A 17833-nucleotide genomic window follows, 5' to 3' on the forward strand; every position below is an offset into this window, starting at 1 on the left:
TTGACCTTTGGTAAATCAAAGCTGAATAGAGAGAGAGAGAGAGAGAGGAAGTGGAATTGTGACTTTATGCTAGACAAACTGGTTGGAAAAGCAACAAGACTGCGGCTTGCCTAACAAGGTTTTGATAGTTACTGTTTTACCGCAGACTGGGCACTGGTGCTGAAAGGAAACTCTCAAAAAGCCTACAGAAAAGTTTCTCCTGATAAGGTTAAAGTGCTTAGTTGGAGGAAATTCATAAGAATGTAGTTTTTTTTCCTCTGGCTGTCTCTCTTGCACGTGCTCACTATCGCACACTCTGTACAAGACAGTGCTCAAAGACTCTGAACTTTGTTTGGCTGGAGTGTTCCCACTGGAATTATTCAACGCTTTTAAAAGTATAGGTACTATGGTTTAGCTGTATTTCACAGACAGCAACTGAACTAAATTTTGATAATACTGAATACATGCTTATCCACAAAGTGATAGTGTCTGGAAGAAATCTGTAAGAAGATAACAGGAAAGGAATTCTTTTCCCTTATGCAGCCCCAATCAGGAAGCTGAAGTATGTGGAAAGCCCTAAAGTTCCAGGAGATGATGTAATTACCTCGGCTTTGGCCAAGTTGGCACAAAAAACAGATGCTTCCCAGTTAGCACAAAATGGTGAGTATATCTATCTTGTTTCCTTCTTTTAATTGTGTAAAAGATACAAGACTGAAGGTGCTGCAGCTGGAATATACTTAATGTGGAAAAATAAATTCTTGGTGCGTTTAAAGGCCCTTTAGAATTCTGTTCGCGTTCTGTGTGATTTGACAAAACACTGCTCCCACAAAAGTTGTATGAAATCATCACGTGCTCTGGAATGTACTTGATGACGTCTGAACACTTTGCCGTGAAGGTGGCAGAGGCAGGGCCATTGAATATTTTTAAGACCAAGGTGGCTAGATTCTTTTTGGGCAGGAGAATCGGGGGATGTTGTGAGTAGATGACAGTGTGTAATTTCACACACAACCAGATCAGCCATGATCTTGTGGACTAGTGGAGCAGGCCTGATCGGCCAAATAAGACCATAAGATATAGGAGCAGAAGTAGGCCATTCAGTCCATTGAGACCATTCTGCCATTCAGTTAGATTATGGCATGGATTTTACAGACAATGTCCCAGACGCCACCATTACCGTCCCAGACACCACCATTACCATCCCTGGCTATGCTCTGTCCTACCAGTAGGACACACCCAGCAAACATGGTAGCACAGTGGTATACAGTCAAGAAGTTGCCGTGGGAGTCCTCAACATTGACTCTGGACCTCATGAAGTCTTGTGGCTTTAGGTTAAACATGGGTAAGGATACCTCTTGTTGATTTCTATATATTGTCCTCCCGCGGCAGATGAATCAGTACTCCTCCACATTGACCAACACTTGGAGGAAGCAGTGAGAATGACAAGGGCACAAATGTACTCGGTGGGGAATTTCACTGTCTACCACCAAGAGTGGTTCAGCAGCAGCACTATTGATTGAGCCAGTCAGGTGCTAAAAGACATAGTTGGTAGATTGGTGATGAAGGAACCAACAAGACGGAAAAGCATACTTGACCTCATCCTTCCAATCTGCCAGTTGTGGATGCATCTACCCATGACAGTATCGGTAACAGTGACCCACCTTCTCTTTGAGAAAATCCTCCATCGTGTTTTGTGGTGCTATCACTCTACTAAATGGGACAGACTTTGATCAACTCAGGACACACATCCACAAGGTATTGTGAGCCATCAACAACAGCACAGTTGTACTCCAGCCTGGCATATGCCTCAATTAATGATTATCATCAAGCCAGAGGATCAGTCTTGGTTTGGAGATTGCAGGAGAGAATGCTGGAGCTGGAGCAGGACCAGGCATATTCGAAGATGAGGTGTCAATCCACCAAACGGAACTACCTGTATGCTGAATGCCATAATCAGCATCTAATAGACAGAGTTAAGCAATCTCATACCAACACATCAGATCTAACCTCTGTGGTTCTGCCACATCTAGTTGCTAATGGTGGAGGACAGCTGAACACTGTATTGGAGGAGGCGGCTTCAATAATATCGCTATCCTCCATGATGGGAGAACCCAGAACATCAGTGCAAAAGTTAAGGCTGATGATTCCCAGCAGTCTTTAGCCAGAAGTGCCAATTGGATGATTCATCGCGACCTGCACTGGTGGGCCCCAGCATTGCAGATGCCTGTCTTCGGCCAATTCGATTCACTCTGATATCAGGAAACAGTTGGAGAGACTGGATACTGCATGTGCTATGGACCCTGACAACATTCCAACAAGAGAAGTGAAGGCATGTGCTCCAGAGCTTGCTGTTCATCTAGCCAAGCTCTTCCAGTACACTTATAATACAGACATCTATCCTACAATGTTGAAAATTGCCTAGGAACGTACATAAATAGTAGGACCAATCCAGCCCAGCCTATGTCTACCCCATCAGTCTATTGTTGATCATCAGTAAAGTAAGGGAAGGTGTTGTCAACACTGTTAACGAGCAGCATCTGCTCAGCAGTAACCTGCTTGGTGACACCCAGCTTTGCCAGGGCCACTCTGTTCCTGACCTCATTACAACCTTGGTTCAAACATGGACAAAGAAACTGAATTCCGGAGGTGAGGTGAGAGTGATAACGCTCACCATCAAGCCCCCTTAAAGTTTTGGCAAAGATCTGTAGCTCGGGGTATAGGTGAAGTTGTTGACTTGCTGGCCGAGCTGGCTTGTTTTTGTTTAGACTTCTGTCACCATGTTCGGTGACCTCATCAGTGTAGCCTCTGAAGTGATGTTATTCTACTCCGCTTGGAATTTATATTTATTTATAATGTCAGAAGTGGGGATGTTGCTTGATGATTGTATAATATTCAGCACCATTGCACCTCCTCAGGTACTGAAGCAGTCCATGTTCAAATGCAACAAGATGTGGGCAATATCCAGGCTTGAGCTGACAAGTGACAAGTAACTTTCCTGCCACACACATGCCAGAATCAAACTAACGCCCCTTGATATTTAGTGGTATTACTATCACTGAATCCCCCACAATCAACATCCTGGGGGTTATCATTGACAAGAAACTCAACTGTATTCCCCCCATAAGCACTGGCTACAAAAGCAGGGCAGATGCTAGGAATACTGTGGTGAGTAACTTCTGATTCCCTAAAGCCTATCCATTATCTACAAGGCATAAGTCAGGGATGTAATGGTAAACTACCCACTTGCCTGAATGAATGTAGCTCCAACAACACTCAAGCGTGACATTATCCAGGACAAAGTATCCTGCCTGATTGGCATTCCAATGCTCAAGCATCCATTCCCTCCACCACTGATGCTCAGTAGCAGCAGTGTGCGCAATCTACAGGATGCATTGCAGAAATTCACCAAAGATCCTTGGGCAGCTCTTTTGAAACCCATTATCACTTCCACCTAGAAGGACAAGGGCAGCAGATATGAGACCACTGCCTTCAAGTTCTCCTGCAAGCCACTCACCATCCTGACTTGGAAATATATTGCCGTTTCTTCACTGTTGCTGGATCAAAATTCTGAAATTCTGTCCCTAAAAGCATGATAGGTAAACGAGTGGAAGGTAGACTGCAGCGGTTCAAGAAGCTAGCTCACGACCATCTTCTTAAAGGCAACTAGGGAAGGGCAAGAAATGCTGGTTAGACAGTGGCACTCAGTCTCTCAAAAAATAGATGAAAATTTGATAATCGTCAATTCCACTTCCTTATCCTTAGGCACTTGATTCCCTTGCTGAAAATCTCTCTCAACTTTGAATATGTTTTATGACCCAGCCTGAACGACTCATTGTGGTGAACAATTTCAATGATTCGTTGCCCTCTGAAAGTAGAAATGCCTCCTTCACTCTGAGTTGGTGCCATTTGGCCCTAGACTATTTCTCAAGGAGAAATAACCTCTCCATCTTTCAGTCAAGCCTGAAGGACCTAGCATAAGTCAATATTTCCCCCTCATTCTTCTAAACTTCATGGAGTTCAAGCCCAGCTGAATCAAAGTTCCTCCTTACCTGGAATCCTATCCTAGTTTACCTTCTCTGGACCGTTTCCACTGTCACTATATCTTCCCTTCGATAAAAGGACCAAAACTGTTCACTATATTCCAGCTATAGTCTTTGGTCTATGTTTGCTCCTATTTTATATGCTCATATATGCTATGATATTATTCTGCTATGTGGCTCCTTCACCAAGCTGCTGCACATAATAAGATCATACTTTACAGAATTTAGCCCTTTCTCTGACACATTTTGCTTTAAGCCAGGCCTGCTTGTTGGGAGAATGGTAAGAAAGAATTGCTGCTAAAGATGTCTAATGAAATGATATTTCAGTTCCAGTGGGTGTGATGTACACTTATACAAGATTATCAGGGGCAGCACAGTGGCCCAGTGATTAGCACTGCTGCCTCACAGCACCTGGTACCCAGGTTCAATTCACGCCTGTCTGTGTGGACTTTGCACGGTTTCCTCTCAAAGCCCAAAGATGGGCAGGTTAGGTGGCTTGACTATGTTAAATTGCCGATGGTGTCCAGGGATGTTCAGGAAAGATGCATTAGCCCTGGGAAATGCAGGCTTACAGGGATAGGACGGAGGAATGGAGATAAATCTTGTTGGGATCTTATTCGGAGGGTCAGTGCGGACTCAGTGGGCTGAATGGTGTTTTTCCAAACTAGAGATTCTGCGATTACTGTGATGATCTATATAGTACTTGCATTTATATCCCATTGCTTGTTAGATTGTCATTACTTATTTTAAATATTAAGCTTGTTGTTCATCTTCATGGGGAAAAAAAGCTGCTAAGTTGCGTCTTGAACAATTGAAAACTACAGTAGGCTGAACTCTGAAACAGCCAATGAAAACATGATGATCGTAGTTTTCATTAGGTAAATGACCTATCTTAAATTTGAGCCTTTGTTTTTAATAATCTGAAATAGCTTATCCTAAAAAGTTGAATCCACTTAGAATAGCTAATTCTGTATTTTTGTGTTCTGGTGGTACACACATGAGCAGGGAGAATTTTGAAATAGGGTGAAATTGCAGACCAAGTGTGGAGGTCCTGGTGCAGCAAGTAAATACAAAAGGTAATAGAATTTTGTCACTTTTTTTTGCACAGGGGATTGAATGCAAATATAGGCAGGTTATACTTCAGTTATATAGGACTAGTGACACCATATCTGGAGTATCTGTGAAGTATTTGTCATCTTACTTAAGAAAAGATGTAAATGCATTGGAATCAGTTCAAGGAAGATTTATGGATAAACCTAATACTGAAATGGTTGCCCCATGGCCGGGATTATATCTGCTGGAGTTTAGAAGAGTAAAAATTAACTTGCTTGAAGCATGGGAGCATAAAGAATAGGAAACAGCCCTTTGAGCCTATGCCACACCAAATATGATCGTGGCTGATCATCCACATCTGTATTCTGTTTCTGCTTTCTCTCCATAGTCTTTGATCCCTTAAGCCCTATGAACTATATCTAACTCTACCTTTTTGGATTGCAAATGTTCTGGCCTCCACCTTTTGTGGCAGAGAATTTCACAGACTCACCAGTCTGTGCGTGAAGAAATTTAGAATCTTAGATTCAGAATTCTACAGGTATAGTGAAAATTTGTAGCATGGGTTGTGGGTGCAGTTGTTCGTTAGCTCACTGAGCCGGTTGCTGTGTGTGCAGACGTTTCATTACCCTTCTAGACATCATCGGTGCAACCTCTAATCGAAGCATTGGTGTTCTATTTCCTTCTGGATTTATTTTATCCTCTGGTGTGATGGTCTTGTCACTTCAGGTTCTGTTGTTTTAGCAGCAGTCTATATGGGGTCTGTTTCTAAGTGCTTGTTAAATTCCCTTGCATGTCTGGTGTTTGCTTGTCCTAGTATGGTTATTTTGTTCTAGTCGAACTGATGGCCCTCATTGTCTGTGCACATTAAGTCAAATGAATATTGGTCATGACCAAGTTGTCTAGAATACATTCTGTCTGGGCCTGGTGACTTCTCTACCTGGAGAGTGACGATTCTGTGGCTTTGAGATGTATTTTGTCCTGGTTTCTTAGAAGAGAGAGATTGCTCAGTGCCTCTCATTCAGTCTGATAACATAAACAGCTTGTGAGGCCTTGAGTTTTTTTTTAAAGCTGGAAAAACAGAAGCAGCCTGAATGAGTTTGGCTCACTCTCTCTCTCTCACAGACCAGGGTTTCTCGTTTTTATTTAAGCTTTAAGATTCAGCAGAAGCTGCTGGAGCTTTGAAGAAGTAGAAAATATTTTGTACCCTGTCAGTTGCATCTAGAAGCTGGGGTTTTTCTTCCCGGGGCATTGCATGTGAGAAAATGAGATTTCTGAATTTGCCTCTTTGCCAAAAGATGTTGCTATATTGGAACAGCTACTGTATACAGCTACTGTATCTAAATTCTGTTAATTGTGCGAATGAGTTAATTTATTATAAGTTCTTATTGTTGTGTTTTAACTACAGTTTTAACTACAATTGATTCGTTTTTTTTCCTTAATGTCAAGTCGTTTGGTTGAATTGCATCTGGGACACTGCATTTCACGGTGCCTTTAAAATAAGAAAAATTAGGGTCTAGGCTACCTTCTTACATTAATATAAATCTACATTAATAGTCAGATCTTCTGTTCATAGTGTACACAGTGTACATCAGAAGAAATTTGCTTGCTGACGCGTGTCAAAGCGAAAAGTCTTATAATAAAAAAGAATGCTTTCCGTTCATTATGGTTGGTCGTACAACCTGTAAACATTTTCTGCTTGCATATGCCCGCTTCTAACCAGTAGAGAACGAAATGCATCTTAAATCATTTGCTCTAATTTATGTTATAACTAATATAAATTTGTAATTCTTTTTATAAATTAATAGTACTATAAATATCAGAAAATTTGTGAACCCAAGTAGCGAAGGTATTATTTTTGAATTTTTATTAGTCACATTTCAGCATACACAGGGCTGCCCCTGAGTCTGTCTTTCTGCTTAGAACACCCATGTTTTCTTTCCTGTCTCTGTGTGTCTTTATGTGGGGTGGGGGGGGGGGGGGGCGGTTTGAATGGGGTTAGGAGTTTAAATTGAGTTAGAACATACAACATAGAAAAGTACAGCACAGTACAGGCCCTTCGGCCCACGATGTTGTGCCGTGGAATAATCCTAGTCCAAAAGTAGAATAACCTAACCTACATTCCCCTCAATTCACTGCTGTCCATGTGCATGCCCAGCAGTCGCTTAAATGTCACTAATGACTCTGCTTCCATGACTACCACTGGCAAAGTATTCCATGCGCTCACAACTCTGTGGGTGAAGAACCTCCCTCTGACGTCTCCTCTATACCTTCCTCCTAACACCTTTAAAACTATGACCCCTCATGGCAGACATTCCTGCCCTGGGGAATAGTCTCTGGCTATCAACTCTATCCATGCCTTTCATTACCTTGTACACCTCGTTCAGGTCACCTCTCTTCCTCCTTCTCTCCAGAGAGAAAAGTCCGAGCTCAGTCAACCTCTCCTCGTAAGACAAGCCCTCCAGTCCAGGCAGCATCTTGGTAAACCTCCTTTGCACCCTCTCCAAAGCCTCCACATCTTTCCTATAATGGGGCGACCAGATCTGGACACAGTATTCCAAGTGTGGTCTCACCAGGGTTTTGTAGAGCTGCAGCATAACCTCGTGACTCTTAAACTCGATTCCCCTGTTAATGAATGCCAAAACACCATATGCTTTCTTAACAACCTATCCACTTGGGTGGCAACTTTGAGGGAGCTATGCACTTGAACACCAAGATCCTGCTGTTCCTCCACACTGCCGAGAATGCTGCCTTTAATCCTATGTTCAGCATTTAAGTTCGACCTTCCAAAATGCATCACTTTGCATTTATCCAGGTTGAACTCCATCTGCCATTTCTCAGCTCAGCTCTGCATACTGTCAGTGTCTCAGTGAAGCCTGCAATAGCTCTCGATACTATCAACGGCACCTCCAACTTTTGTGTCATCAGCAAACATACTAACCCACCCCTCAACTTCCTCATCCAAGTCATTTATAAAAACTACAAAGAGCAGTGGCCCAAGAACAGAGCCCTGCGGGACACCACTCAGCACTGACCTCCAGGCAGAATAGTTACCATCTACAACCACTCTCTGCCTCCTGTCAACCAATCAATTCTGAATCCAGACAGCCAAATCACCCTGTATCCCATACCTCCTGACTTTATGAATGAGCCTGCTGTGGGGAACCTTATCTAATGCCTTGCTGAAGTCCATGTACATCACATCCACTGCTTGACCTTCGTCAGCCTGTCTCGTGACTTCCTCAAAGAACGCAAGACTTGTAAGGCATGACCTGCCCCCCTCAAAACCCTGCTGACTCACTTTAATCACGCTATGCTTTTCCAAATAGTCATAAATCCTATCCCTCAGAATTCTTTCCAAAACCTTGCTGACCGCAGACGTAAGACAGACTGGTCTGCAATTTCCAGGGATTTCCCTATTCCCTTTCTTGAAAAGAGCAACCGCATTTGCCTCCCTCCAATCTTCCAGTATGACTCCCGTGGAGAGTGAGGAAGCAAAGATCTTCGCCAGTGGCTTAGCAACCTCCTTTCTCGCTTCCCGGAGCAACCTAGGATAAATCTGGTCTGCCCCTGGGGACTTATCAATTTGAATGTTTGCCAATGAGTTATATGCTGACGAGTCATAAATGTTTATATGTAGTTAGAATCTGTTTATTTGTAATAAATAGTCCTTTCTATTCTCCTAGGCCTGAAAATCAGATAGGTTGGGAAATTTTGCGTATATTAATGTTGGTAATAGCGGAGGTTGATTCCAGAGTATGGTACTGGTGAGGCTTAACTTGTTTTCTTCTCACATTTGGAAATACTGGTGTAGTTATTCTCCTGGAATTAAAAGTCAATGCATTGAAAAGTGTTTTGGAGGAAGATAATGAATTGCAATGAAAGGAGTACAGCAAACTTTTGTTTTAACCGGTACACTTGTTAAGCAAAAATTTTGTACCTGAAATACCAGAAGTTTACTGTATTACCGCGATCTCCATGATGTCCAAGTATTCAGTTGAGGGTCCAAGTGAGCAGGCTGTCTGTGTGTTCTACTAATAGCAGAATTACATTATTATTTTAAGTGACTTGTACTGTAAATGAAGTATAACAGTGATATGTATGTTTCCTGCTTTACATTTTGTATTACTTAGTGTGTGTTATGTGGACCACTTGATCAGCCAGAATATCTGATCAACCCCCCCCCATTCTGCCCTGACTCACTCCTAGTTCCAGTGGTGCTGGTTGATAAAACATTTGCTGCAGTTGAATAGTAAATGGTGGAATCCTTACAATATCTCTAATTTTTGATTGATATTTCCTTATCTCTAGTAAGTAACAGCTGTTATGTGTAACAATTGAAGTAAAACCAGTGTAATTTTATTATTAAGAGCTAACCAGAACATAGTCTGATTACTGGTTCTGGAGATCTTTTCTGGGATTTAAAAAATACTTAGCTTTGTTCATGCCGGATTAGAGCTGAGACAGCAAAGATGCATAATAAATACAATGTGTGAATACTGACTATGGGAAAGATTGTATTGAAACTAGGTGGACAAGTCCAATTGACAGCTACTATTTTAGTTTGTTGCTTGTCGTATTTTTCTGAACAAGAATTAACTGATCACATGTGGTCTTCAGATATAAAAGGTGTTCATGTCTAATTCATCAGAAAGATGAATGTCTGTCTGTGCACATGTAGCTGAGTGCATTGAAGCTGAATACCATTAATGCAAGATTTTGGTTGTACTAATGCCTTTACATTATGAAGATGATATTATTGTCTCTGAGAGCAAATCTTCAGATCATTTATTTGAACCTTAAAAGGGAAATTGCAAGCCACAGCTTGCAAAGGTCTCTTCTTAAAATGGAGTACTGTATTGGCCAAATGGAAAACCAAGCCGCAATTGATAAAATGTTAATTTGGAGGAAGCAAGTCAGTCTTGAAGTTTATGAAAACTTTGAGGAGTCTCCTTCAGGCTTAGAACAACCAGAGAGTAACATTCTGGATTGAGGGTTTGATCTGCGTCTGGAAAAGTGGTTTATTTGGCATCAAAACTTTAAACGTTAACATGGAAGATGGGGTTGTTTGAGCTAGCGATTTCAGTTTGAGATCTCTGTTTGTCAAGAGGTGACCCAAATATGGCTGCTAAATGATTTTCCATCTTTTGTTGGAAAGAGGTATTGATGACATTAGTGAAATTGCATTTTCTTTTCTGATTTTTTTCTCAGAAAAGCCAGCCAAATGCTGTTAAATCTGTGCTTGCAGTAAACAAGGTTAACAATAAGTTGCTCTAGTATTAGAACAAAATCTGGTTGAATCTGATGATTTGCTCCTTTTGCTCATTTAATAAAGCAGTCAATTCTAGATCCTGTTTATTTTTTTAAAAAAGAAATTATCAATAGCTTGCAGGAACAGCAAGAAAGCCAATCTGACCTGAGGCGTTTGGACTCATTGGATGAAATTGCTGAACAGAAGTAGGCAATTTGAATATATTGAAAAGTTATTGCTGTTTAATGACAATATCCTTGCATTTGCTGTGAGTCAAAGATCTGTACGCTTGATGCAGTGAGCATTGTACAGATAATGGACCAGCATATTATTCAGGTAGTCATTTTATGCTACAGGAATTTCCAACTGAAGTAGACAATTGGGTAGATGGGCAGTACTAAATAAGTTCAGGAAGACAGTGTTTCATGACCTGCTTTTCACCCTGATGGATGATTTGTAAGAAAAGAGTGATCCAAAGAAGGCAGTTTTTTCTCTGAGATGGAGGAATATACTTGGAACATCAGATACTAAATGACAGGCAGTGGAATTGGAAGAAAACTATGCCTGAACCCCCACAATGTTTTGGGCGGTGAAAGCATATTGAATCAATGACATTGAATTAAGTAGATGGCAATCACAGTTATTACCTGAAAATACAGATCTCTTTTTGTTCTGGTTTATAGTGTGCTTAGAGCAAGCCATAAATTCTATGGAGTTTAATAGAATGTTTCATTCAAATTGGTACTGTTAGTACAAAGCAGGTTCAGTTGAGGCATTCAAGGACATTCCATGATCATTTGGATGGAAATGATCTGCAGGATTTGGGGAATAGGTGGGAAATTGCCACTACGTAACAGAACTGTTGCAAGCATGATGGGCCAAAGCCTTTCTGAGCTATAACGATTATGATTCTGAGAGTATGGCTGACTGAGCCACAGTTCATGTGTGCAGATGCGTTTGAGAGGTGACAATTCAGAATGTTTTTCTCTCCGTCCACATACAGTTTTGTGAGGGAGAGTGTTATGGTGGTTTCATACATTTTTGCAGATTGGAGTTTGAAGTGTTGGGAAACCTGAATTGTGTACTTTAAGATGTCAGTAAGAGGACAGTGCAACATTTTTCTTGAAACGAGGTATTGCTTGAAAATCACATGATTTGTGATACAAATGTCTGATTTGTATAACGTTTCGAGTAGTTTGAGAAGAACTCATCCCACCTCTTCTGAAAAACCCCTTATTGCGGGGTCCAGCGTGTTGACTGAAGCCCTGGTCCATTCTGAACACTTTGCCTGCCAGAAAAGGCTCAAGAAGAATCCTCAATACTGAGGTTCTTGAGCAGTAATCAACAACAGAAATGTTCCATGATTGAGAAGAAGACCTTGAGTTTGGTGTTGATGTTGCAACATTTCAACATTTATACTGCTAGTGATGTGTCTAAGATGATTGTATTTACTGATAATAATTCGTTAACATTTTTGGAAATATGTAAGGATAAAAATTGCAGATTGTTTAGATGGAGTTTATTATTGCACCCATTCAATTTGAAAATTATACATGTGGTAGGATGAGAGAACATAATTGCTGATGCATTGTTGTAACTTTGATGAAAGAAGATGGAAGCATTTGGTGGTGGGAAAGACCAACTGAAATAGATTGTAGCAGTGAATGTTTGCGTGCTTGGAGTCAAAATGTACATGTATGATAATTTCCTAAAAGCATTAGACTAAAAGTTTTTTTAAAAGTGAAACTATCTTTGTATATTGATGGCTTTATTAAAGGTGGGGGTATGGTGATGCAATGACTTTTAAGAGGTTTATTTTGTTTTGGGTTTTTTTTGAAGAGTCTTTAAAACAGAGGTGGTGAGCTGTCTAATCAAGAGTAGATACTAGAATAAATAGTATGAGGTCCTAGGTTTTCGCAAAAGTTGGAATAATAGAAGCACCCTGAATGGATAGGGTCAAACTCTGTCAAAACCAGGATTTTTAGTTTTTGTTTTTCAGTTGTAGCAGTTTGAGTCTTAAAGTTGGGTAGAAGCTGCAGTGCATTTCTCTGTGCTATTCTCTCAGTTTTTCATAGAATCCCTACACTGTGTAAGTAGGCCATTCAGCCCATAGAGTCCACACCAACCCTCCAAAGAGCATCCCACCCACGCCCACCCTATCCCTGTAACCTGGCATTTTCCATGGCTAATCCAGACAGCCTGCACATCCTGGACATGATGGGGTAATATGGCATGGCTGATCCACCAACCTGCGCAAAGCTTGGATTCTGGGATGGAAACAGGAGCAGCTAAAGGAAATTCATACAGATACAGCGAGATTGTACAAACTCGGTGGAATTGAACCTGGCTCACGCTGCATGAGGGGCTGAGCCATTCAGTGCTGTGATGTATTTCCTCCTGCACTGGGGAATTGCCTGTGAGGTGATCTATTTTTCTGAACTTGCTTTTTAGCCATGTGTGTTTATAGGATGTTACTATATTGGGAAAATTACTGTTTAGGAGAAAAGTAATCTAATATTCCCAAGTTTTCCAACAGAGTTAAATTACCACTTTTTTTTTGTTGTATTTTAACTAAAGTGTATGAACGACGTGTGTTCTGCTTAACATTGAGTAGTTTGACCTTTTAAAATAGGAAAGATTTAGATCCTAGACTATCTTCTGAATATAATTTGAGGGTTTGGTCTGATCCATGACTCTCCATCCACTAGACGTGCATTGATGTGTTACCCAGCAGCTGATGAAACATTTGCAACCAAAGCCACTGGCTCAGCAAGCATGTGTACAACCTTACATACAATCCGAGTTACAAACCTTCTCAAAAATTTTAACTCTATACTTTTCCCACACCTTTATAATTTACTTATTAATTTGTTCCCCTCTAAACCTTTAGCACCAGCTCATTAGTTGGTGGCCGATAGGAAATACCTTTAATTTCATGGTATCTCTAATATTTCTTCCCTACAACCAAACATTTGGCCATTGATTCCTGTAGGACATCCTCTAGAGTGATACAGTTTGCTTCAAAACAAAATTGACAGAGAAACTCAGCGCGTCTGGTAGTATCTGTGAAGAAAAAGCAGCGCCAAATTCTCAAGTCAAGTAATTTTTGGAGGGCTCCAGGCGTAGAGGACTTGACACCCAGTAGAAATTTCAATTTCCTAGGCAATTCTGTGCTAAGATGAGATAACACTCTGCCCCCGCCCCCACCCCCACCTCCAAAGCCCAGTCCTATCTGCATTAGAAATGTTGGCTATCAGAAAATCTAGGCCTTAAGGTTTTCTATGAATTAAATGCACTTTTTAAAACAGCTTTCATCTCCGTGAGCACTTCGATAAGGGACAGGTTGGAGGTGTGGGCAATCAGTGTTTCAGCAAATGAGTCTTTTGTTGATTGGGGAGGTGGTTTTATTTTGCATTTTTCATGTTTTTAAAATTTGCAGCAAGTGCAGTACTTCACTTGTTCACGAACGGCCCGCACCTGTGGACAAAACAACTGATTTTGCATCTGTTTGTAGCAGAGACAGATGGAAGTTGAATAACTGCAGCTATTTGTCTTTCAGAGCCACAGAAGAGTACTGAACGAAGCTCCTCCCCTGCTGCTCAGGAACTGATGACTAGATTGGGATTTCTGTTAGGAGAAGGGATTCCAAGCTCTACTCATCTGGCTATGGATGAGAAGAATGAAAAAATGGTATGCAAATTAAGGATGAAAGATATTTATTTTGGAGATATGGGAAGATGCTGCATGGCATTCAATTTGGAATTTTAATTTAGAAACTCACAGCTGGAGAAAGCCATTCAGCTCTTTGAGACTGCTCCACCAATCATTATAATTAAAATTGACCTTCCTGTCTCAAAGCCGTATGCCTTGATGTCTTCAAAATAAAAAATTATCTTTGTTTCTTGAATATTTTTAGTGACTTGGCCACCATAGCCTTCTCTCATAATAAATAAGCATGTGGAATTCTCTATCCTTTGAGTGAAGAAACATATCCATATTTCAGTGCTAAATGGTCTACACCAAATATTGAGACGGTGACCCCTGGTTCTCTGTTTCCCTGCCAGTAGAAACATCCTCCCAACATCTAGACTCTCCAATCCAGTTAGAATTTGATGTGTTTCAATCAAATCCTTCTCAACCTTCTAAACTCTAGTGGATACATGCCCACTTGAACGAGCCTGCCCTTCTATCCCTGGCATTAGCCGAGTGGACCTCCATTGCTTTCTATCTATGACAAGTACGTCCTTTTTGGGTCGAGAGACTAATACTGAATGAAATACTCCAGTTGTGGTCCCATCAAGGCCCTGCCTGATTGCGGTAAGACATGCCTACTTCTCAACTAAGTGGATGATCCATCTCAGCCACCCCCACTGGTCCCCAGCATCACAGTTACCTGTCTTCAGCTAATTCAGTTCACTTTATGTGACATTAAAAAACGGTTAGAAGTACTGGATGGTGCAAAGGCTGAGGGCTGCGACAACATTCAGGCAATAGTACTGCAGACTTGTCCACCAGAACTTGCTGTTCCTCTCGCCAAGCTGTTTCAATACAGCTACAAACATTGGCATCTACCCAACAAAGTGGAATATTGCCTAGGTATGTCCCGTACACACTAAGCAAGACAGGACCAAACTGGCCAGTTTGGTCCTATCAGTCTACCCTTGATCGTCAGCAAAGGGGTGGAAAGACAAAAAGGCTGAATTCCAGAGATGAGATAAGGTAAGAGTGACAGCCCTTGACATCAAGGCTGCATTCGACTAAGTGTGGCATGAAGGATCCCTAGCTAAATAAGTCATTGGGTCTTGGGGGCAAACTCTCAGTTGGTTAGAATCATATCTGGCATATGGGAAGATGTTCGTGGTTGTTGGAAGTCAGTCATCTCAGCTCCAGGATAACATCGCAGGAGCTCCTCAGGGTCGTGGTCCTTTTTCTGACTCAACCAAGTTTTGACCCATGCCAATATATTTGTTACGGCAGGCAACTGCCACCTGCCAGAATTAGCACCATTCAGCTCTCAGAGAAAGCCCATCTAATTAATCAAAGGTACTGCAGTACTTTAGCTCAAAGTCCTCACCAAAAAATACTAGAGATAAAATATCCCTGATTGCAGAATTAACAGAGGAAAAGGCCGAACCGCTCTGATAATTAAACTAAAACACGAGCCCTAATTTTTTATGACAGCAGTAGGGGTTTCCTCTAATAATTACCCCCAAAACATCCAGAGAAGCTCATCTTTCCCCTCTTAATCTATTAAGAGTACTTAAAAGAAAGAAAATTCCTGATCTCCACTTTACAAGTAACGAGAAACAGTTTATTTATTTAATCCAACAATGACCAAATTAACAAAATTATTTACAAAATTATGAATAAACCGACAGTTCCCCCTTATACTACTAACTACTTCCTAGCTGATGTAACCTCCACTGTTGTGCTGTTTAAATAAAGATAAATCCCATTAATATAAGCCCAAGTAATAAGAAGCAATAAATTATAACTGTCTGTGTTAATTTGGAGAGATTATTTTCTGGAATAATCTGTCATCTCAAGTCTCTTCACAATTACCTTTTCCTCTGTTAATTCTGCAATCAGGGATATTTTATCTCTAGTATTTTTTGGTGAGGACTTTGAGCTAAAGTACCGCAGTACCTTTGATTAATTAGATGGGCTTCCTCTGAGAGCTGAATGGTGCTAATTCTGGCAGGTGGCAGTTGCCTGTCTCTTTCAAAGGCAGTTGGCTCTCCCTGACTTTCCAAATGCTCTTGTCTTATATAATCCATAACAACAGAATCAAATTCTTATAATATGATTGGTTTCAGGTTATCAGTACCATTAAATTTAAATTCAGTTGGTTTTATTGTATCTCGGTGCTTAGTTTAAATTAGTTGGCTAAATTTAAACTTGCTGTCTTGGGGAAAGAAAGTGTTGCTTGACTGTTCTGTACAAAATGTTTCCATTTGGGCACTCTCTATGTGCCTGCATTGATAAGCTTTGAAGCATAGACAAAGCACAAGCTCCTAAAGGGACCACAGCACTTTTCCCCCCCCCCCCCCCCCCCCCCACAATCATTTTTACCAACAAATTCTAACTTCCTGCCTTGCAATTCTTGAATACTCTACTCTGTGAGCAAAGTTAAAGCTACTCTATTACTCTATATTACTCTATCTCCTATGTGCCTTAACTTGGCCACTAGTCCCTTTATGAAGCACCTTATCAAAAGCCTTCTGAGAATATAAATACACAATATCCACTTTTTCTCCCTTATCTATTATGCATGTTGTATTCTCAAAAAAGCCTTCAGATTTGTTAAACATGATTTGCCTTTAATAAACCCCATGTTGGCTTTGTTGAATTCTGGCCAGTAAATATTGAATAACCCTGGATATTTGGTTCCTAGCCTTGGTAATCCTGCAACCTTGTCACAACCCGATCATTTTTAGTTGTAGTGCTAATTCATGTTGCAAATGCGGTGTGCATTGAGAGACAACTTTTAGATATATCTTTTTAACTTTGTTAGTCATCTCAGCTTTATTTTGCACCGTGGCCACGTTTGTTTTTTGCCCTTGTCTGTTCTGCCTTCAACTTTTGCTTCTTCCCTTTCTGTTTTTTCTTTTTTCTCCCTCCTGTACCACACTGCTCAGGTTCACACCCCCTGCCACTGAAGTGTAAATACTCCTTTACAACTCTAGCAAACATCTACCTTGAGTACCTGGGTCTCGGTGCTGCGAGTACTGGTCCTGCTTTCTCCAACATGGGACCCACTGTCCTAGGAATCTGAAAACCTCCCTCTGCCATTTCCTCAGCCAGGTATTTATCTGGCATATCCTATTACTTTCACTCTGACTAGCACATGACATGCTATCATTACTACTTTTCTGAGGTGCTTATTTTCAATTTATATGCTAATTATCTATATTCACCTTGCAGAACCAAGTGTGAGGTGATGCACTTTGGTAGGAGTAACCAGAAGGCAAAGTACAGGGCTAATGATAAGATTCTTAGCAGTGTAGATGAGCAGAGAGGTCTCGGTGTCCATGTACACAGATCCTTGAAAGTTGCCATCCAGGTTGACAGGGCTGTTAAGAAGGCATACAGTGTTTTAGCTTTTATTAATAGAGGGATCAAGTTCCGGCACCAAGAGGTTATGGCAAAGCTGTACAATACTCTGGTGCGGCCGCACTTGCAGTATTGTGTACAGTTCTGGTCACCGCATTATAAGAAGGATGTGGAAGCTTTGGAAAGGGTGCAGAGGAGGTTGAGTAGGATGTTGCCTGGTATGGAGGGAAGGTCTTCCGAGGAAAGGCTGAGGGACTTGAGGCTGTTTTCATTAGAGAGAAGAAGGTTGAGAGGAGACTTAATTGAAACATATAAAATAATCAGAGGGTTAGATAGGGTGGATAGGGAGAGCCTTTTTCCTAGGATGGTGACGGCGAGCACGAGGGTGCACAGCTTTAAATTTGAGGGGTGAAAGATATAGGACAGATGTCAGAGGTAGTTTCTTTACTCAGAGAGTAGTAAT

The 17833-nt window shown here is 41.1% G+C and overlaps 1 protein-coding gene across 8 annotated transcripts in view; it reads left to right on the plus strand.

Annotated features, from left to right (window-relative positions):
• Positions 1-17833, plus strand: part of LOC125453905 (protein TANC1-like) — a 188527-nt gene that overhangs the window by 47243 nt on the left and 123451 nt on the right. For all 8 annotated transcript variants that reach the window (XM_048534037.2, XM_048534045.2, XM_048534040.2 and 5 more), the window contains 2 exons: positions 523-639; positions 13877-14007. In XM_048534037.2, the coding sequence (XP_048389994.2) occupies positions 523-639; positions 13877-14007 (248 nt within the window). The remainder of the gene's footprint in view (positions 1-522; positions 640-13876; positions 14008-17833) is intronic.

The sequence above is a fragment of the Stegostoma tigrinum genome, chromosome 7 (genome assembly GCF_030684315.1).
Source record: "Stegostoma tigrinum isolate sSteTig4 chromosome 7, sSteTig4.hap1, whole genome shotgun sequence".
Classification (NCBI taxonomy): domain Eukaryota; kingdom Metazoa; phylum Chordata; class Chondrichthyes; order Orectolobiformes; family Stegostomatidae; genus Stegostoma; species Stegostoma tigrinum.